At 37.0% G+C, this 21,849-nt stretch overlaps 2 protein-coding genes across 2 annotated transcripts in view; one reads left to right on the top strand and one right to left on the bottom strand.

Moving 5' to 3' along the window:
* Positions 1-880: 880 nt before the first annotated feature.
* LOC127802294 (phosphatidylinositol/phosphatidylcholine transfer protein SFH12-like) lies at positions 881-6,597 on the top strand. The gene is made up of 13 exons (XM_052338010.1): positions 881-935; positions 1,303-1,564; positions 2,482-2,581; positions 2,713-2,979; positions 3,343-3,420; positions 3,516-3,617; positions 3,706-3,755; positions 3,963-4,062; positions 4,172-4,261; positions 4,378-4,446; positions 5,151-5,244; positions 5,760-6,139; positions 6,330-6,597. Exons 1-13 carry the CDS (start codon positions 884-886, stop codon positions 6,414-6,416), a joined length of 1,731 nt encoding a protein of 576 aa, XP_052193970.1. The 5' UTR covers positions 881-883; the 3' UTR covers positions 6,417-6,597.
* A 2,461-nt stretch (positions 6,598-9,058) lies between these two features.
* LOC127801609 (phosphatidylinositol/phosphatidylcholine transfer protein SFH8-like) overlaps positions 9,059-21,849 on the bottom strand; it is a 29,644-nt gene continuing 16,853 nt past the window's right edge. The window contains exons 13-15 of the mRNA XM_052336879.1: positions 10,680-11,083; positions 9,577-9,651; positions 9,059-9,438 (exon numbers count right to left, since the gene is read on the bottom strand). Of these exons, the coding sequence (XP_052192839.1) occupies positions 9,418-9,438; positions 9,577-9,651; positions 10,680-11,083 (500 nt within the window). The 3' untranslated portion in view covers positions 9,059-9,417. The remainder of the gene's footprint in view (positions 9,439-9,576; positions 9,652-10,679; positions 11,084-21,849) is intronic.

The following is a 21,849-nucleotide window of genomic DNA, read 5'->3' as shown; positions in this document are numbered from 1 at the left end:
CCGTTCTCATGTTTTGGCTGTATATTGTTGCACTAGAGGCCAAGATTTGTGCAGAATATATGTTGATCTTCAATAGTTCTTCTTTATTTTCCACCTTTTTTATGAAAATAAAAATGACAAAGAAATTAGAAACAAAAAGGTGATCTGCACCTATGAAAAACCCACATGCGCTGTCTCTCTCCCATACCGTGGATGATTAAAGAAATTGTAAAAAATCTGAGTTACAGGTTTTTCAATCCGTTTGAACACGTTTCTAGTATAATGCAAGAAAGGAAATTCTGATCAAATCATCAGTAAATAACTAAAATCCTTGAGGGCAAATTTGACAGCTTAAAACAGTGACAGACAATGGAAAGATCAATCTATGTTTTCTCTTTATATCATTATATGTACTGTATGCTAGACTAGCAGTAAATGATGTTTGGTTAGCATTGGTCGATTTTTTATATTATTTTTTGCAATTATGATTTCTTGACAATTTGGAGAACTCATGACCATGGTAGTTAGGAAAAGAGTATACAATTAGAATCTGATTATGTTAATTTCAGCAAATATTTGCTGAATATTCTTAGGACTCCAGACTGAAAGAATTGGGAGTTTTAGAAACTTACTAAGTGCTTCTAATAGATTTTTTTTTTTTTTTGAAGGGAAAACAGAGAGAGAAAATTGCAGACCTGTTCTTTCTAGTCAAGTAATACAATCATTTTTGACTGTGGGACTTGGATTTGGAAGCTTAACTGCTATGACCTCAATATTATGAATTTTCTTCACATGGATATATCATTTTTAACCCTTTTTTTTTTTTCTTTTTGGTAATGATGTAGGCATCTTTCATTCTACTGGACCTACCTTTGCTGTTTCCGCTTGAGGAAACTTGCAAAGTATGGCTACGAGTGACAATATGTCTGGACCTCTTGAGCAATCTGTTCAGCCAGGTGCCTAAGATGATCAATTATTTTCTGCAATTGTATCTGCTTTTATCTTTTAAGAATTTTTTTTAATTTGAAATTTACTGGAGCTCGATACATGGTCATTATACTGCAACTAAAACTCCATTATTATAATAATGCATTTATTTCAATGCAAATGAAAATTTTAATTAAACAGGCTTTAGTGGTTCATACATCAATCTAGTTGCAACGGATATTCATCTTCTGTTTAACTCCAGTTGTAAATGCATTAATCCGTGTATGTCTATATATAATTTCTGGAGGCATAAAGCAATAGAATTCAAACCTCGTCATTTTTAATTATCTTCTGTTTGATATAAGAGGTAATCTTTTATGCATTATTTGTCCACAGGTCTAGAAAAATCTAACACTGATAACTTTGATGGTGAGAAGAAAACAAGGATTGGGTCTCTCAAGCAAAGGGCAATTAATGCCTCAAGTAAGTTTAGGCATTCCTTGAACAAAAAGGGAAGGAGAACCAGCAGAGTTATGTCATTTGCATTTGAAGAGGAGCGTGATGCAGAGGAAGTACAGGCAGTGGATCAACTACGCCAAACCCTAATCCTTGAAGAATTGCTACCTGAAAAGCATGATGATTATCACATGCTGCTAAGGTTATTTCCGATTGCTTGCTCCATCATCAATGATATGGGAAATGGAATGCTAGTGGCTTTCATGCTTCTTGCAGGATTTTCTCTGCAAAAAACAAATGAAGTCAAGCCACATAATCTATACTTTTTTTATGTTAATTGGCAAGTTTCCTTTTCTACTAGATTAAATATTAAATAAGACATTACATTGATAGATTTCCTTACGGGATTTTCTCAATGATTTGGGAAATGGAATGCTAGTGGCTTTCATGCCTCTTGCGGGATTTTCTCTGCAAGAAACAAATGAAGTCAAGCCACATATAATCTATAATTTTTTTTATGTTAATGGGCAAGGTTCCTTTCTACTAGATTCAGTAGTAATAAAGGCATTACATTGATAGATTTCCTTTATACTTTTGCTGCATTTAACCTTCTGAGTTATTTTATTTCTTTTTGGTATTTCATCTTTTTGTCTATGTTTACTTGTAATCTCTTTAATGAAGCCGACTTTACCAAACACTGTAATCCATAAGCCATTCTTAATATGCCCTGTATTCCTTTCCTCTGATACTCTGACCTGTCAAGCATGCCTGCTGCCTTTTCAATAATAATTTTGTGTTTATTTTAATGCTTTTAGTGGCAAATGTTACTGATGGAACACATACTATTATGGAAAATGGTTTCCTTATTTCCTAGACTGAACATGTTTTGATGTTATACGTGCATATAGAGGAAATACTGGACATTAGTTTATTGTATAATGGAATGAAATCAAATATTCTTATACAAGCAACGTTTAGTTTGTAATGCTATCTGGAAAATTTTCAGCAACGTATTTTTAAACAGAGTTTTATGCCTTTTATCTGATTTAATGCTCTGGAACTGATCTTTGCATGATCAGTATCAATAATCAGATTACCAATTTGTTACATGGTGGTCAGATTTTTGAAGGCTAGGAAATTTGATACTGAAAAAACAAAACAGATGTGGACTGATATGATTCAATGGAGAAAGGAATTTGGTGCAGACACCATTATGGAGGTATTTCAGAAAACAATGTTTGTTGTTTTGATTTGCCTCTATATAGCCAAACCATTGGCACTGGGATGGGTCTTTATTATTAGACTAGTACATTGTGTTCCTTATTTTCACCAATTCACTTATTTGCTCAGGATTTTGAGTTCAAGGAGAAAGATGAGGTGCTTGAGTACTATCCACAGGGACATCATGGGGTCGACAAGGATGGACGACCTGTTTATATTGAGAGACTTGGAAAAGTTGATCCAGTCAAGCTTCTGCAGGTCACAACAATGGAGCGCTACTTGAATTACCATGTGCAGGAATTTGAGAGGGCCTTCAATGCCAAGTTCCCAGCTTGTTCAGTTGCTGCAAAAAGGCACATCGACCAGAGCACAACTATTCTGGATGTTCAAGGAGTGGTATGTGCAGATCCCAAAAATTTGTTTTGAGTAAAAAGAGCCTAGCAATTTTCTGAAAAATGAGCCTTAAAAGAAATATGATTGAGACCATTCCCCCCCCCCCCCCCCCCCCCCCTCACTTTATCTTAAGCGATCTGCTGCATCTGCCTATTGAATGGCTACAACCAGAGTAAGACTGCCCTACTGAATTCAGGGTGCATGCACATATAAAATGTGTTGTACTTAAAAAATGATATATCATATGACTTTTTTAGCCTGTTTGGAAAAGAAAATTTAATAGCTTTAATATCATTTGTTAGTTGAGAGAAAAAAAGAAAAGAAAAGAAAACTGGCACCCCGAATTTACACTGTTTGATGCCCTAGGGACTGAAACAAATGAGCAAAACTGCAAGAGAGCTTATTCAACGCATTCAGAAGGTTGATGGCGACAATTATCCAGAGGTACTGTTTTATCTTGATGTAAATGATGTTCTTTTCCTTTTCTTTTTTTTTTCATTTAACTTCAAGTTCTCATTTGGGTATTTTGTTCTTTGCAGACCCTGTGTCGCATGTACATTATTAACGCAGGTTCTGGTTTTAGGATGTTATGGAACACTGTTAAAACATTCCTGGACCCCAAGACATCTGCGAAAATTCAAGTAAGCCATTTTCATCAATTTATCTCAAGTATGCATGATTTTCATTGAACAAGTCAATCAAACTCATGAATGGTTTTTATTGTACCAGGTTCTGGGCAACAAATATCAGAGCAAATTGCTTGAAGTAATTGATACCAGGTAACTGTAACTTTTACTGAATTGAGATGGTATTCTTTTTCTCCAATTGGATTGTTGGGACTTCTATGTCTTTTTAAGATGCATCAAAATTGCTGTCAATAAGCTTATTGAATAACAGTATCCGCTCAATGTATTGGAAAATTCATGACCTTATAAAACTTTAGTATGGTTCTCACAGCAAAATTTTCTATGCTGATCTTCGACCAGTGAGCTGCCAGAATTTTTGGGTGGTACGTGTACTTGTGAAGACAAAGGTGGATGCATGAAATCTGATAAGGGCCCGTGGAATGATCCTGAAATAATGAAGGTGCTGAACCTTTCTTTCTGCCTTACTTTTCTTTGTTTAGGTCTTCATTTTGTCAAAATGCAGTTGTTATAAAACATGCCAATGCTTTGTTCTTATTCTTGTGAGCCAGATAGTTCAGAGTAGTGTAGCCAAATCAAAACCCTGCATTCCCGCTGTTGATGTGAAAACAATTTCTGAGGATGAGAGTGCAAGTCAAGAGGTATAGACCAACTTATATTGAAACTTGGATTTGTGTATTTTTAGTTTCCTACCTGATGATGATGATTTCAGTGTGTAAAACATATAACATTTATTTAACAATTGCTTGCTATATAGAGTACGAAGAAATGTAACTCTTTCAAGCCAAAAGCAGCACAGCCGCAACTCTCCATTGTTCGAAAGCAAGTAAGTTAGTCAGGCTACCATGGCATGCAAGTGATGCATTATAAACTATAAACGTGTTTAGGTGTGTGTCCCAATGATCATACTTAGATTGGCTTGTGGCAGCTAGTAACTTAATCAGAAAAGTCAAATTTGAATATGAGGACATCCTGGAGAGGCTCAGAGGAAGCTTCTAGAATTATCTTTTCCAATTTTGTTCCTTTTAGGTAATCGTTTCAGAAATATGACCCCTACCAATTCTGACATCTTCTTTGATTTTCTGTGATGAATATAGTAGTTTTTCATTTCGTTCAAAGAAATTAGAGAAAAGTATGTGTTCTTTAGGAATTACATTATGAAATTTTGTGGGCAGCTCTATTCACATATGTTGTACTCGTTTGAATATTTGCTGGTGGATTCATATCATTATACTTTATTTTAATTTTTCCATATGGAAAAATTTGGAAATGGATAATGTGATATCCTTTCCTTTTTCCTCATTAAACTTGCACGCCCTCAACTGCATGCCTTTTGATCCGTTTTTATGTCTGGCAATGCAATGTACTAGTATTATTTTTGTGCTTTATACATTAATGTTGCATAGATGTTCGTTTCTGGTGCTCAATTACCCCAACTATTTACTGTCTATATTTTCTTCAATTCTTTCACAGCTTTTATGTGTGTTTGGTTTCTTCCAGTCAACCTGACTTGAAATGTTTTTTCTCCAGGCTCCTATCCACGAAAAAGACTTGCTTCTTCCACTTGTTGACAAGGCCATGGATGCAACTTGGGTTAAATCTGTACAAGGGGCCTTTCCAAAAGGTACATATTACGTTACTACCTATGCTAGTTATTTTTACAAATTTCAAATAATTACTACGATAGATGTACAATCCAATAGCCCATGTGTTCCATTTTGGAGTTTCTGTATGGACATAATTAGAAAGCTTTTGCAATCAACAATTCCATTCACTGTAGTTTGTATTGTCACTTATTTGCACCTGAACCAATTGCAAGGACTTAAGTGGAACTTTGGGCTCTCCAGTTGACCAATGTACTACGTTCCCTTGCTCTGGTATCACATTGAATTTTTAATAACCAACTCATCCAAAAGTTTAAGCTTGTAGAGAGAGGAATAAGTTTATATCATTTGTATTATTATTACAGTGAAATTTGGTTGTATTCGTAAGCATATGATAAGATTGTAAAAGGATGTATGTATTTGTAATACATGCTGCCTATTTTCCCAAAACTCTCTCTCTCTCTCTCTCTCTCTCTCTGTAGTAAATACTTGTTTTCTTTTAAAGTAATATTGTCCCTTCTCTGTGAGCATATAGATTGTTTCACTGAAGATGGTATTCACAAGACTTATGAAGGAGGAAGCAATCAGATTTTCACCGGGGTTATGACCTTTGTGATGGGCATTGCCACTTTGATCCGCTTGACAGGCAACATGCCAAGGAAGCTTACAGCTGCATCCCTCTATTCTAATTCCATGTTCGGTGTTGAGCCAGATATGAGACCGCACCAGTTACAGGCCCCCGCAGTCTCCAACAATGAGTTTTTGGCAGTCACAAAGCGCATGGGTGAACTGGAGGAGAAGGTGACTGTTATAAGCAACAAACCTGCAGTTATGCCACCCGAAAAAGAAGAAATGCTGAAGGCTGCCCTCAATCGCGTTGACGCACTTGAGCAAGAGCTTTCAGCAGCAAAGAAGGTGCCATCTACTTCTCCTCAATTATTTCAAAAGGGAATGGATTTGTTGCAACATCTCCTTCATTGGTTCTATGAAGTGCTATACTACTATAGCTAGGGAGGACCCTTGTGAAAGAAATTGCAGCTCAAATTTATATCTCCTCCTCTTGCAGGCGGAGTGACTTATGCGGTTTTGTTTGTTTCTTGTTCAGGCTCTCGAGGACGCCCTTTCCCGACAAGAAGAGATCCTAGCCTACATTGACAAGAAGAAGAAAAAGAAGAGTATTTTTGGTTTCTAACCTCCATCCATTCAACTAATGCAGTTTTCAAAGTCACAACTACTATTAGTACTGTGATTGGAAGGGGATAAGGGTCCATCCAAGTGCTGTAAACCTGTTTGCAATATATATATATATATATAGTTGTAATACGTACGTTATATTGAAACTGGCTGCAAGAGTTAATTTCAGAGCCCAGAAATGTGCCATCTATAATAGTCCTTGAGCCAATTCTTCTATTTTTTTTTTCTTGTTTTTTTGTTTTTACCACAACTACAAGAGCAAAAGCCTTGCTTCAGTGGTTGTTGGTCAAGTGGTCTAAAAGTTTAATCTCACAAATGCTATTATGGTTATGGGTCTTGCCCATTGAGCCTACATATTTTTGTATATGGCTCAAAGTGGTTAGAAGTCCCTATATTCTCTATGAACACTACTTGCATATAATAATTTCAATATATATTGCTCCGCTTGACTCTTGCCACTTTATTTGCACTTGCACTTAATTGCTTTGTACGTGTTTGGTCTAACCGTTAGTCAAATTAAATTAATGTGAATTTGGTTTAGTTTCATTTTTCTTTTTTATTTTTTTAAATGATGGTTTGATTCGTAAATCATAGTTTATAGTTTGGTTTTTTTTTTCTTTTAATACCAAACAAAAACTTAACTGTAAATTATGATATGTATATAATAAATGTATTATATATACTATCATATGCAACATTTATCCAAAAAATAATTTAATGATAAAGTTTTTACCCCTTTTTTTGTTTAACATTTTGTATAGAAGTTTTATACAAAAAATAAATAGGCTTAAACCAAAACATTAATAGCATTTGCACAATTGTTTCAACATTTATGACTTATGAGTTGAACTACTTGAACTTCCTGCAGGATTTAAGCTTTATGAGTACATTAATATTGTTTGAACATTATTGCAAATTCGTATTTTTTTTTCTTATGTGATCAGATATTTAATTCTTTATTATTATTATTATTATTATTATTGCTGGAGATGTATATTATTACATTGGTTATGTGATTTTGCAATGTGTTTAAACTAAACTAAATCGTAATTTTATGGTTTGGTTTGATTTGAAATATATACTAAAAAAAATTATGATATAATTTTTAAATTCTTTTAAATTGACCGTGCACGCTTGTAAACTTAAGTATTTATGTAACTAATTATTATTATTTTAAAATACCATTAACAATTATATATAAGTTTTTATAACTAGCAAAAGAATGTAACGGATTACCACTTAGGTTAAAGGAACCCTTAAACCGATTAACAGTTATATTTAAGTTTTTGTAACCTCATTAACAAAAAAATGTAGCAGATTACTTACCATTTAAATTAACGGAAATGGAAGAATAATCATATTTTTTTCAATTAATCATCTAAAATATTAAAAAAAGCACTATTAAGAACTATTAGACATAATATTATCATAATTACTTTTATCCTTAAATTTATAAATTATACGATGAGTGATCAATAAACTAAAATGTATTAAAGTGAAAGTTTAGAATTGGAGGTGTGCAAACGATCGGATCGAATCGAAATTTAATAACTAAAAAATTGAATTATTTTAAAAAATCGAATCGAACTGATCAAATAAATTAAAAAATTAAATTAAAAATAAAAAATCAAACAAACCAAAAAAACTAAAAAAATTAATAAAATCGAAAATCACCAAAAAACTCAAATTGAAACTCACTTGCAGGGGTTGGCAATCAAAGTAAAGAGAAAATTGGAGACACAATGGCCGACAAAAGACGAGGACGATGGCTTCAACGGGTAAAGAGGACTTGATTTTTTGTTCAACTTGCAAGTCACCGATTAGGGCAAATAGAAAGATAGGGACGACAGTGGCCAACAAGTGAGGAGGATGACAATCGTCAATCGAAAGCGAAAGATGAAGCCACAAAGGGAAAAGACAAAGGCAGGATGAGAAAGAACAAAGAAGGATGATTAAAGGTGATGAGTTTTAAAAGTCCTAACTTTTATTTTTTTTTTTTCTTTTCTTATTCAGTGCACACACTTAATCCAAAAATATAGTTATTTTATAACTTCGGTCAATTCAGTTATTTCGAACCCAAAGATCGAATCAAAACCAAGTAATCGAAATCCTCCTCCCCCCCCCCCCCCCGGAAAAAAAAAAAAAAAAAAAATCCAAATCAAACTAAATTTTATCAAAAACGAAACCCAACCAATAATTTCGGTCAACTCGATTCTGGTATTTCGACTAGACCCAAATTTCACACCCTTATTTAGAACTCTACTCTCGGCCTTGGGGGACTGAACATGTGTTTGCGACTCAATGAATAAAATGTTTAGATGCCCCAACTCTTTACTTGAGACAGGACAAGGCAAAGGGCGTCTTTTTTTCTTTTTCTTTTGAGAATTCAACGACATTATAACAAGAAATTCTAATTTATCATCAACAGTATAGTACATAATAACAATAGCGTCGTTTTATGTCGGCCAAACATTTTAACACAAAATAACTTTTAATTTACTAAAAATTGTTCTTAAACAACTAATCCACCACAGTAAAAGAGGCACCTAGTCCTCCTCACACCACAGTAAACTCTCATTTATTGGGTACATAGCTCGAGAGGCAAGAAAATGGAACACTTCAAGATGGCAACTAAGAAAGTACGCAATGGGAAAGCTCTATTGCTCATTGTAACAATATTTCAGGAAATGGAACCATAAAATGTATTTGATACAGATCATTCATAGAAAAGATAACTCCATAAACAGTGCAAGTAGTAGTAACTCACGAATCTGGTATATACTCTTTCATATCTCAATACAAAGAACATCATCATCATCATCTTCATCTTCATATGACTGAGGGTGGCAGATCCTCCTCCTCCGCGAGGTTAACGTTGATGGTATATGTTAACAAGTATACACAAAAGGCCACTGACTGACACTTTTTTTAACGGGTTTGGCAACGTATGTAATATCAACACCGCTCGACCTCACACTTTCTCTGTCCCTTTTCAGTCTTCACCAGCAAAACTTCTTTTTCTACTCCAACATGCATTCAACGCACATCATTAGAATAATATTGCATGAGACTGAATGAATCTTTACTTGTACGGGGAAGTGTTTTCCCCTCCAGCTATATTATTATCTAATATATATCTATATATATATTTAACTCACCCGGAGCTTGGCTTCTTCTTGGCTGTCGATGTAAGCAAGCAGTTCCTCCTGCCTCATTAAAGCCTCGTGCAAAGCCTGCTAGGCAAGAGAATACAACGATACAAGTTATCTCCCCCTCAAGGAGAAGCGAGAAATATGATTAAAAAAAAAAAAAAAAAGATGGTTCTGTCCTCCTATGCACACATCCAGATCCAATCAAATACATATTTGGCCTGAAAGCCAATAGTAGGAAGTTTTAGCATTATATCAACCAGGAGATGAACATATATTGATGAGCATTAGACAAGGAAAAGTGAGATTATAGCATCCAATCAAATAGCCAAATCCTGGTGAGGCTTTTCATATCCCGAACCCAACTTTCCCCAACCTCCACAACATAAAACAAAATAAAAATAAAAATAAAACTAATAAAGGAAAGGAAGGAAGGAGAAAAAAAAGGTACTCTGATGTGGCTAGCTCAAAAAGATGGGAAGATTATTGAGGATGTTATTCTATAAGACAGGATGGTTAAAATGGAGAATGTGTATGTGTTTTATTATGTGATACTAAAATTTCATTAAAGCTAATAAAAATAATAGATGACAATAATACCAGTGTTAAGCAATGAAGCACAAGCATACGCAAAATGTAAGTGTAATGGAAATGAGAGTGCAACAGCAAATGTGCAACTATACTGAAAGGATAAATTGGTAATATGGTTATACATCATAAGATCAAAGTGGATTGCATTGAAGATAAGAAGTACAAACATGGTTAGGATGCTCTGGTTATGTAAGAAAAGGACATATATTCTCCTGGTGAGGAGAATGGATAAGATGAAATGAGCTTTTAGCCAAAAAAAGGTAGATGAAACCAAGAAGAACAAGGTGGAGAACCCTTTAAGGATAATGTGCATTATAATGACCTAATTGTTGCTTTTCTATTTACTTATTATGATATTCATATGTATCTGTATATTTTTTTTGGTAAACAACTTATATCCAAAGAACTTTCAAGTGCTTTAACTATTTGCAGACTAAGATTTTGTTCCATGTCAATATAATACATCAGTTAGAGGATCAAGGAAAAGTATTTAGTCGCAATTAAAAATATGGTGCCTGCACCTTTTTAGTAGCAATCAATTCTGCTTCTAGGGCATCCACACGGCAAACAGCAGCATTCAGCAGTTCCTCTTTCTCATAAGGCATCTCAGATGGCTTCGCTTGAAGTGTATCAACCTTCTCTTCAAGCTCTCCCAGTCTTTTCAGAACGGAGGACAAGAGTTCTGCCTCAGTAAATTGTGGAGATGGTGAAGGGGGGCGACACTCCTCCTTTGGTACAGCATCTGGAGAGAGTCCATGTAATTTTTTTTCATGACTGGAAGAAGTGTAAGGTAGTCTTTTAGTTGCAAGGCTTGCTGCTGAATGCAAGAGTGTGACAAGTGTCATGAAAAAGGTCATAAACACTGCCAAAATCCGTGTCTGAAATCGTTCTGGTGCCTTTTCAGTAGCAGGTAATGGAAGTGCCCCTGCATCAGAGATTCGGAAATCAAATTTATCTCAAATTAAATTCCAGATCAAATTAAAAGGAAATAGTGGGGTCCAATTTTATTCTGAAGTCTAAATCATGGTCTGATGTGGCTGCTATTTTGTGTATGCACGCTATAGACTTATCAACCAGTGCACAAGACAGCAAACAGGGGCTTATTGCATTTGTGTCACACCATTTGAACACCCAAACAGTATGTCAGACACGAAGTTACACTGCACTCATACAAGGCTACAGGAATCTTTAATCAACTATATGAACCTGGGGCACCAAATATTATTCCAAATCACATGCTGTATTTTATTTGTTTGTTTATTGGTAGGGGCGATTTGTTGGCCACACTAGTTATGGTAAATTTAGTAGGATTAAAAAATACCCAAAGGTGTTTTTTTTTTAAAAAAAAAAACATCCAAAGGTGTCTCTTTACCAGCATAAAAAAAAAAAATCCTACTGAATGATCCATGGAATCATGGAATGGGCGCCTAATCCAGCTTTCCAAAAATCAGAACAGATCCTATATCCTCAGCATTTAGAAAGTAGTCTGTCACGACCCTAGGGTTTGAATAGGAAATTGAAGAAGAAAGAACAGAATTGGAGGGAGAAACCAGAACAGAAAGGGGGAGAAATGGAGAAGGAAAAGACAGGGTTCAGACGTAGAGAGGGAGAGAGAAGAGTGGGAGGGAAATCAGAATCTTTATTCAATTCATTGATGATTCTTCTATTACTACCGTAGGTCTCTTATAGAGTCTCTAGCAACAACCATAACAACACCACCACCCCTAACATAACAGCAAGGCAGTACTGTTAGCTAACTCCCTATCCTCCTAACCCCCAGCTAGATAACAACTAACGGCTACTATCGACCCCTTTACTGATTTACCCTTAGGATCGAGACAGTTCAATTTTAGAGATTTCTTATTTCTGTTTCTTTGTATCTCTTATTTCCTTTGTACAGTGTATAGCATATCTTCCCATTTTATATAGCTTTCCTAAGTTGTAATTCTCTTCCCTATTAATAGAGAATGCAATACTGTGGATAGTGAAGAAATATAGAGAATTGTTCTTGTTTTCTCCTACATTCTTTACCCTATTTTCTACATGGTATCAGAGCCTAATACCTCTGATTATCAATTGTGAGCCTTCATTGCCCCGATTTCTCCTCTTGCGAGCCTCTTCATTGCCATGATCCCTTCTCTGTTTCTTCTTGATTTTTCCGGCTGCTATATCTCCCTATAATGTCAGAGATTTCTGAAACTGCTTCTCCTATGTCAACAAGAGAAGCAATGCCAATTGAGCAGACTGCTAGTGGAGCTCCGACATGCGAGCTACCAAGAATGCACCATTCCTACCATCTAGATGGTGGGAACTATCTTCAGTGGTCCTAATTGGTGAGAACTTTTCTGAAGGGCCTAAGGAAAATAGCCCATCTCACCAGACCAATACCTAAGGCATCGAATCCTAATTTTGCTGCCTGGGATGTGGAGGATTCAATGTTGATGTCCTAACTATGGAGTGCAATGCTTCCCAAGGTAAGTAAAAACTATATGTTTTTATCTACCGCTAGAGATATTTGGAAAACAATGAAGAGGGCCTATTCTAAGGTGCAAGATGCATTAGTTGTGTATGAAATTAAAACAAAGATCAGTAGTACAAAGCAATGGTCTTTGACTGTAACTGAATATTACAATTGGATGAATGAATTTTGGCTGGAATTAGACCACTATCAGGATATAAAAATGGTATGTAGTGAGGATGCTATCATTTTAACCTCTGTGCTGGAGAGAGAGAGAGAGAAGGATAGTGGAGTTTTTGGCAACACTTAATCCTGAGTTTGATCAAGTGAAAGAATAAATACTTAGCAAGGAAAAGATGCCATCATTAAATGAGGTTTATTTTATAGTAAGAAGTGAAGAACACAGGAGGACAGCCATGTTTACTGATCATAACATGGAGGGATCGGCTATGGTAACTAACAAAGTGCAGGGTACATGGATAAAGCCTCTGTGCTACAACCCTAGGGTTTGGCTAGGGTTTAGATGGAAAATTGAGAAGAATTCGGGTGAGAAAGAGAGAGGAATTGGAGGGAGATAGCAAGAATACCAGTAGAATAGAGAGGAATGGAGAGAGGAGCACAAAGATGTGAGAGAGAAATCTGGGAGAGAACTAAAAAGAGAGAAGCATTCAATCAATTATTACTTAATATCCTCCAAAAGAGCCTCTCGGGTAGTAGCTTATATAGGTACTCTTACTATTAGTGCTTTCAGTTATCATTTGTAACTGAAAGTATTACAACTTCTCATCTAAAACAGAAATGTAACTAAAGAAATACAAGAAAAATACAAACCAGTAATTGCCGCATGCTTAATGACCATTGTACCCTAGAGTCGTGACACTCTGCAAAACAGAGATTAGTCTTCATCGAAGCAAACAAGGGTGGGCTTTGGTGCTCTTACTGTAAAAAGCCAAGGCATACAAGAGAAACATGCTTTAAATTGCATGGTAAAGAGGTAGTGCTAAACAAAATGGGAGGTTTCAAGAACTTGTAGCCTAAGAACCAAGTAAAAGCCTACCTCTCAACCAAAGCACCAGAAGAGCCAACTGAAAAGGTTGACTCAACTACCTCCTCAGACCTAGGAGAACTGAATGCAGAAGAGATTGGGAAGCTAAAGTCGTTCTTAAAGACTCTCCAAGGTGAATGTTCTTTGGCTCAAGCAGGTATGTGCTTTACTCTTTATTGCCTCATATTCAGCTAGGAATGAACTATGGATTTTAGATTATAGAGCCACTGATCACATGACACCTAACCTGAAAATGTTTGAAATTGTCGGCAAATATGGTTTCCAATCCTATAGTTTATGATTGATTGATTGATTTATAAGGAATGTATCTTGTAGATTTAGATTAATTGTTTCTATAAGTTGTTGTATCCTAATGTTGTATAGGTTTCCTAATCTAGGTTTTAGAATCTTTCTTTAAATGTTTTTGACAACTTCATAATTCTAATAGGCAGTTGGTGTATAAATCAAATTAGCCTCTTTTGAGGTGAATACGACGATAAGGAAGAATTCCATTGTCCTCCTTTCGGGACATGGTATCAGAGCCATAGAAGCACTAATCCAGCTTCGATCATAGCATGTTCTTTCAATCTTCCTTTGTCAAATCTTCCCTCTACCTTCTCTTTCTTGTCATCATGTCTATTACACATGATCCTATACCCGAATCTGGAGATTCCAGCCATGCGACTGAGGTTCCACCTACTGAAACTCAGTTTGCTGGGACTCATGGTAGTGGTATAGAGGGAGAATTACAAAACCTTCAAGTAGCTTGCCAGTTAAACGGTAAAAACTACTTAAAGTGGTCCCAGCTAATCCGCACCTTTCTTAAAAGGAAAGGGAAACTCAGCCACTTGTTGGGAACAGGTCCTAAAGAGACGGATCCAGCATTTGGAGCATGGGATAAAGAAGACTCCTTAGTAATGTCTTGGCTCTGGAACTCAATGGTTCCAGAGATCAGTGACACAGTTATGTTCTTGACAACGGCTAAAGATATTTGGGATGCAATAAGTCTCACCTACTCTAAAGTTCATGATGCAACCCAGATCTATGAAATAAGAGCAAAGGCAGTAGCAACCAAACAAGGAACAAGGACCATCACTGAGAATGCTAACCTGTTGCAAACACTATGGCAAGAACTCGACCACTACCAGTGCTTAAAGATGAAGTGTAGTGAGGATGCAGCCATACACAAACGATTTGTGGAGAAAGAGAGGATCTATGTGTCATAGTCCCACGGTTAAAGGAGGGCATTTGGGTAATAATAACAAGAGGTAGTTAGAATAAGGCACTATTGTAATAAAAGAGTAGAGGCAGTTATAATACAAATGTAAACTCAAAATGAGGCGCCAAGGCTGGCTATATAAGCCAAGCCCGCGGCCAAGTTGAGCATGAATGAGAAAATATTGATTTCATTTTCCCTCCACTCCTCTATTTCGATCTCTCTTTCTCTCAGTTCTCTCCCTCATCACTCAATTCTTCAAATTTACACCTCAATTCCCCTGCAATTCTCCACTGAATTGCGAGAGAATTCCTTATCAGAAATAGAGTTCTGACACTATGATTTTCTAGCCGGCCTCAACCTCGAATTTGATACAGTAAGAGTACAAATCCTCGGTACGAAGGATTTGCCTTTCTTGAATGAAGCTATGTCTTTGATTAGAGCAAAAGAGGGAAGAAAGGGCGTCATGCTAGAAACCCCTTCTGGAGAAGGTTCTGCTCTAGTCTCCTTGAAGGCTAATAATCCTGGTAGAGGGCCTAGAGAAGAAAAGAAATCGGTAGATAAGGATTCTTTGTGGTATACTTTCTACAAAAGACCCAGGCATACCATATACAAATGCTAGAAGCTATATGGGAAACCACCTAAGGGAGGACCGGTGAGAAGTTCAATGCAGGGACAAGGGGTGCATGGCCAATTCCTAGTCACCTGAACCAAGAGATTCAGAACAAGGAGAGGTCTAGGAGCTAAAAAAGTCAGAAATTGACCAGTTAAGAAGTTTCTTGGGATCCCTTGACAAGAAGACTGACAAGGGCACCTGTTCTCTTGCTATCACAGGTAATACTTCTTTTTCTTATTCCCTACCACAAGCTTCAGAAATTATGTACCAGAATTCTTGGGTCTTAGATTCTGGTGCCTCGGGCCACATGACTCTTTTCCTCGTATGTTTATCTCCTATTACCCATGTCCTAGTTCCAGAAAAATCACAATGACAGATGGTTCTCTCACCATTGTTGCAGGCCAAGGGGATATTTTCCTTAATAAAAATCTTACTTTGAAAAATGTTCTTCATGTCCCCAAGCTATTCACCAACCTAATATCTATCCAAAAACTCATTGAGGATACTAACTGTCATGTTTTGTTCCATTCAAATATCTATGAGATTCAGGAGCAAGGCAAGAAGAGGATGATTGGGCTTGCTAGGGCTAGAGAAGGACTCTACTATCTTGAAGAACCTGATGGACAGGACAAACAAAGATTTTTCTCTCAGGTGTCATGCCTAGTTTAGTCCAATGCAAATCAGTTTTTGTTGCACCATTATAGGCTTGGTCATCCTTCTTTTCATACCCTTAAGTTGATGTTTCCTGATTTAGCTAGAAATCTAGAAATAAAAAACTCTCACTGTGTTGTTTGTGAGTTTGCAAAACATAAAAGAGTGTCTTTTCCCTTATCAAATAAAAAATTTGATTCTCCCTTCTCTCTAATCCATAGTGATATTTGGGGTCCATCAAATGTCCCCAACATTTCCGAAGCAAAACGGTTTTGTCATATTTGTTGATGATTGTACTAGGGTTGTTTAGCTCTATTTGCTGAAAACAAAATCTGAAGTTAGCCAAATTTTTCCAACATTCTATAACATGATTCAAAACCAATTTGGTGTAGGGATAAAGAGAATTCGATCTAACAATGCTAAAGACTTTTTTAATCAATCCCTATCACAGTTTTTCCAGAAAAAAGGTATTATACATGATTCCTTTTGTCCCTACACTCCCCAACAGAATGGGATGGCAGAGAGGAAAAACGGACACCTATTAACCGTGGTTAGAGCCCTTCTATTTCATCATCGTGTCCCTAAATACTATTGGGGGGAAGCAGCACTTACTGCCACCACTCTCATTAATAGGCTTCCTTCAAAAATCCCAACATCTTGTAGTCCAATTCAACTCCTAATTGATTATTTTCCTGATTTTCACACAGCTAGTCATTGGCAACCTAAGATTTTCGGGTGCACAGCCTATGTCCATATACCTGCTGTCAATAGAGAGAAGCTGGACCCTCGTGCCCTAAAATGTGTGTTCACTGGGTATTCTCCAACCTAGAAAGGGTATCAATGCTATCATCCCCCTACCAGAAAGTTTTTTGTGTTTGTTGATATGACCTTTGCTGAGAATGAGCCTTACTTTAAAAATTTTACTGCTCAAGAACAGAATTTCAATCTGTCCACTGAGTATCCTCTCATTCTCTCAAACTAGGACATGTTATCATCTCTTTAATCACCTACTGACCTACAGGAATCCTTAGGTTTGACATCAGGAGAAAAGTCTCCAAATACTCCTAGACCACTGCAGGTATACTCAAGGAGGCAGAGGCCGGAACCTAATCCTATGCAAGCCTCAGCATCCACTCCTGATTCTACTCCACTTACAAACGAGAAAGGCATTGACAATTCAATCTCTCTTTTGATCCTCTCCAGGTAATTCCATCTCTAACTCCTTATATGTTTCTATTTTTGATAATTCTGAGAAGTCAGTTGATCCTATTTCCATAACTAATAGGTCTCACAATGATCTTAATTGGCCTATTGCTCTTCGAAAATGGACCAGAACCTACACTAAACATCCCCTACATCTCTTCCTCTCATATTCTAAACTCTCCTCAGTCCATAAAACCTTTCTTAGCAATCTTCATACCATTCCCATTCCAAAAACCTTTTTTGAAGCGATAAGGGATAAGCATTGGAAGGATGCCATGGAAGCTGAGATGGCTGCCCTTGACAAAAATCAGACGTGGGATTTAGTACCATTGCCCAAGGGGAAGTATCTGGTGGTGTGTAAATGGGTTTATACTGTTAAATACAAATCTAATGGGACCTTAAATCGATACAAGACAAGATTGGTGGTCAAGGGATATACACAGGTGTATGGAGTGGATTACTTAGACACCTTTGCTCCAGTAGCTAAGCTCAACACAGTTAGGGTGATTCTCTCATTCGCAACTAACCTAGATTGGTCTTTACATCAATTTGATGTAAAGAATGCATTTTTGCATGGTACACTCAAGGAAGAAGTCCACATGGAAGTGCCACCAAGGTATTCTGCCACTACAAAAGAACCTGTTGTTTATCGCCTCAACAAAGCCCTCTATGGCTTAAAACAATCACCAAGGATGTGGTTTGGGAGGTTTACCGGTGTGATGCTTCGTATGGGGTACTGGCAAAGTCAAGGAGATCACACTCTTTTCTTCCACCACTCGGCCACAGGGGGAGTCATAGTTCTGCTCGTTTACGTGGATGGCATAGTAGTCACCAATAACAATGAAGAGGGCATGCAATAGCTAAGAGAATGCTTGGTGAAAGAGTTTAAAATTAAAGATTTTGGGAGGTTGAAATATTTTTTTGGGAATAAAGCTCATTCCAAAGAAGGTATTTTTATCTTTCAACAGAAATATGTAGTGGATCTCCTAAGAGAAACAAGGCTTCTCGGTTGCAAAGCAGTGGAAAACCCCATTGATCCAAACCATAAGCTAGGTGAGGCATTAGAGGATGATTTGATTGATAAAGAGGCCTGCCAAAGGCTAGTTGGGCAATTGATATACTTAGCTCATACTCGGCCAGACATAACATATGCCATGGGAGTTGTCAACCAATTCATGCATATCCTAAGGGAATCTCATCTTAAAGCTGTCTATAAAATCCTACACTACTTTAAGGGCACACCTAGGAAGGGCATTCTATTAAAAAAGGTGAAGCTATGTTACTAGAATCTTACACAGATGCTGACTATGCAAGATTCGTGGTGGATAAATGATCAACCTCCAGCTATTGTACCTTACTGGGAGGTAACTTGGTCACATGGATGAGCAAGAAACAGAATGTGGATGCTTGGTCAAGTGCTGAAACCGAGTTTCGATCCATGGCCCTAGGTATGTGTGAGCTATTGTCGTTAAAAATATTATTGGAGGATCTCAAGGTTGAGTGGACAAAACCTATGAGACTCTATTGTGATAACAAATCAACCATTAGTATTGCGCATAATCCAATTCAACATGATAGAACAAAGCATGTTGAAGTAGATAGACATTTTATAAAAGAGAAGTTGGATAGTGGGATGATTTATACGCCCTATATCTCCTCGGGAGATCAGCTTGCAAATATGCTAACCAAGGGCCTTTCAACGGTTGTGTTCAAGAAGATGACAAGCAAGATTGGGATGAAGGATATCCACTCCCAATCTTGAGGGGGAGTGTCGGCAGATATGGTTTCCAATCCTATAGATTGTGATTGATTGATTGATTTATAAGGAATGTATCTTGTAGATTTAGATTAATTGTTTCTATAAGTTGTTGTATCCTAATGTTGTATAGGTTTCCTAATCTAGGTTTTAGAATTTTTCTTTAAATATTTTTGGCAACTTCCTAATTCTAATAGGAAGCTGGTGTATAAATCAAATTAGCCTCTTTTGTGGTGAATAAGACGATAAGGAAGAATTCCATTGTCCCTCTTTCATGACAGAAACCTATGAACCAATAACCAACTCCAGAAAAATCGCAATTGCAAATAATCACAATTGCCAATGGCCAAGTTGTTCCTATAGTTGAGCGAGGGAATGTATGTTTGAACCCATCTCTACCTGCCCAACATGTACTTTATGTGCCTAGCCTCTCCACCAATCTACTTTCAATTTCTAAGCTTACCCAAAGTCTTAATTGCCATGTGTTTTTCACACCTCATGACTTTGTGTTTCAGGATCTAGCCACAGGAGAGATGATTGGTGCTATTAAGGCACTAAATGGGTTGTACTACCTATAAAGTAGCAGTGAGTCACCTGTAGGAGATTAGCCTAGCCTAAACTATTCCTCTCTGCTCACTTCTACTCAGTCTGATGTGTGACTTTAGCATTTTAGATTAGGGCACCCAACTTTTTCTTTGTTAAAAACCATGTTTCCAAACCTATTTAAAGGTGTAGATGTGAATTCTTTTCACTGTGATGTGTGTGAATTATCTAAACACCATCGAGTGCCTTATGCTATTAGCAATAAACTCTCTTTGTTTCCTTTCTCCTTAGTGCATTTTGATGTGTGGGGGCCTTCTAGAGTTCCCAATTGTTCTGGCGCTAAATGGTTTGTATCGTTTATTGATGACTACACTAGGATGACATGGGTATATTTACTCAAGGACAAAGCAGCCATCAGCAACATCCTACCCTTGTTTCATAGGGATGATTCTCACTCAATTTGGGGTTTCCATTAAAAAATTTAGAATTGATAATGCAAGATACTACTTTAATCACTCACCTCAATCAATTTTTCCAACAAAAGGGGATTGTTCATGAATCCTCTTGTGTAGAAACTCCCCAGCAAAATGGAATTTGTTGAGAGAAAGATGAGGCATCTCTTAAATGTTGCTAGGGCTCTCTTGCACCAACATTCTGTTCCTAAATCTTGTTGGGGTGAAGCAGTACTAACTGCAACTTATTTAATCAATAGGGTTCCCTCAAGAGTGCTAGATTAGCTTACCCCATTTCAATCTCTCTTCCTACTTTCCAGAAATTGGGCTTCATACCTCTCTTCCTCTCAAGGTATTTGGGTGTGTGGCTTTTGTTCATGTCTCTAAACATCACAGGGATAAGTTTGACCCCCGAGCCTTTAGATGTGTCTTTCTTGGCTATTCTCCTACCTAAAAAGGGTACAAGTGCTGCCATCCTCCTGATTGAAAGATCCTTGTGTCTAAAGATGTGACTTTTGTGGAAAATTAATCTTTTTTCAAGTCTCCTACTTTTAGTCCTCAAGGGAAGATTGTAGCTAATGACCATGATCTACCTATTTTGGAAAATTCTCAGCCATGTCAGCCACATTCTTCTCCAGATTCCTCGAGTTCACCTACTTCTTCTAATGCCAAGATAGCGGAATCAAGAGACTTGGAAACATCTCTTGATTCTCCAATCTCTATCCAATCAAAGATATCTCCTATTAGGTTCAAGGGCTCACCATACGCGTACAAGAGGAAGGAATAGCCTAATCCATGTGTCAAGTAGGGCCCATCATCTATCTCATGATCAAGTTTGGAACTCACTCAGTCCTTTGATTTTCCTAACCCTACTGATTGTCCTAACCCTATACACTCTTATTTGAATTTGTCTATTGCTATTAGAAAGGGTGTTAGGAGCTTCACACAGCACCCTATAGCCCAATTCATGTCTTATCAGTCTTTCCCCAAAACACAAAAGTTTTTTGTCCTTCCTTGATTCCATAGCTATTCTTAAGATTGCAGAAGAGGCATTAGAGAATTAGAATTGGATACAAGTTATGCATGAAGAAATGAGGGCATTGGATAAAAATCAAACCTGGGAAATGGTGCCTAGACCAAAGGGAGTTCAACCTGTAAGGTCCAGATAGGTTTTTAATGTGAAGTACAATGTTGATGGCACATTGGAAAGATACAAAGCCCAATTGGTGGCTAGGGGCTATACTCAAACATATGGCATAGATTACTTGGAGACATTTGCATCCGTGAAAAAAATTACTACAGTGAGGATTCTCCTATCTTTAGCTAGCTGTTATGGCTGAGAATTGATGCAATTAGATGTCAAAAATGCTTTTCTACATGGTGACTTAGAGGAGAAGGTCTTTATGGAACCTTCACATGGCTATACTAATGGAGTTACAGGTCATGTTAGCAAATTAAAGAAAGCTCTTTATGGGCTAAAACAATCCCCAAGAGCCTGGTTTGATTGGTTCTCAAGGGCTATGAAGGATGGGGTATTGGCAAAGCAGGGGATGTCACACTCTATTCATCAAGCATTCAAAGAAAGGTACTCTAATAGCCTTGCTTGCTTGTGTATGCAGATGACATAATTGTCACTGGAAATTATGATAATGAACAGAAGTTACTGAAGGAGAATTTGGCCTGTGTGTTTGACATCAAAGACCTTGGCAGGCTAAGTATTTCTTAGGGATAGAGGTTGCCCACTCTAAGGA

This window comes from Diospyros lotus, chromosome 5 (genome assembly GCF_014633365.1).
Source record: "Diospyros lotus cultivar Yz01 chromosome 5, ASM1463336v1, whole genome shotgun sequence".
NCBI classification, from domain to species: domain Eukaryota; kingdom Viridiplantae; phylum Streptophyta; class Magnoliopsida; order Ericales; family Ebenaceae; genus Diospyros; species Diospyros lotus.
This window is presented reverse-complemented; position numbering and strand designations above follow the sequence as displayed.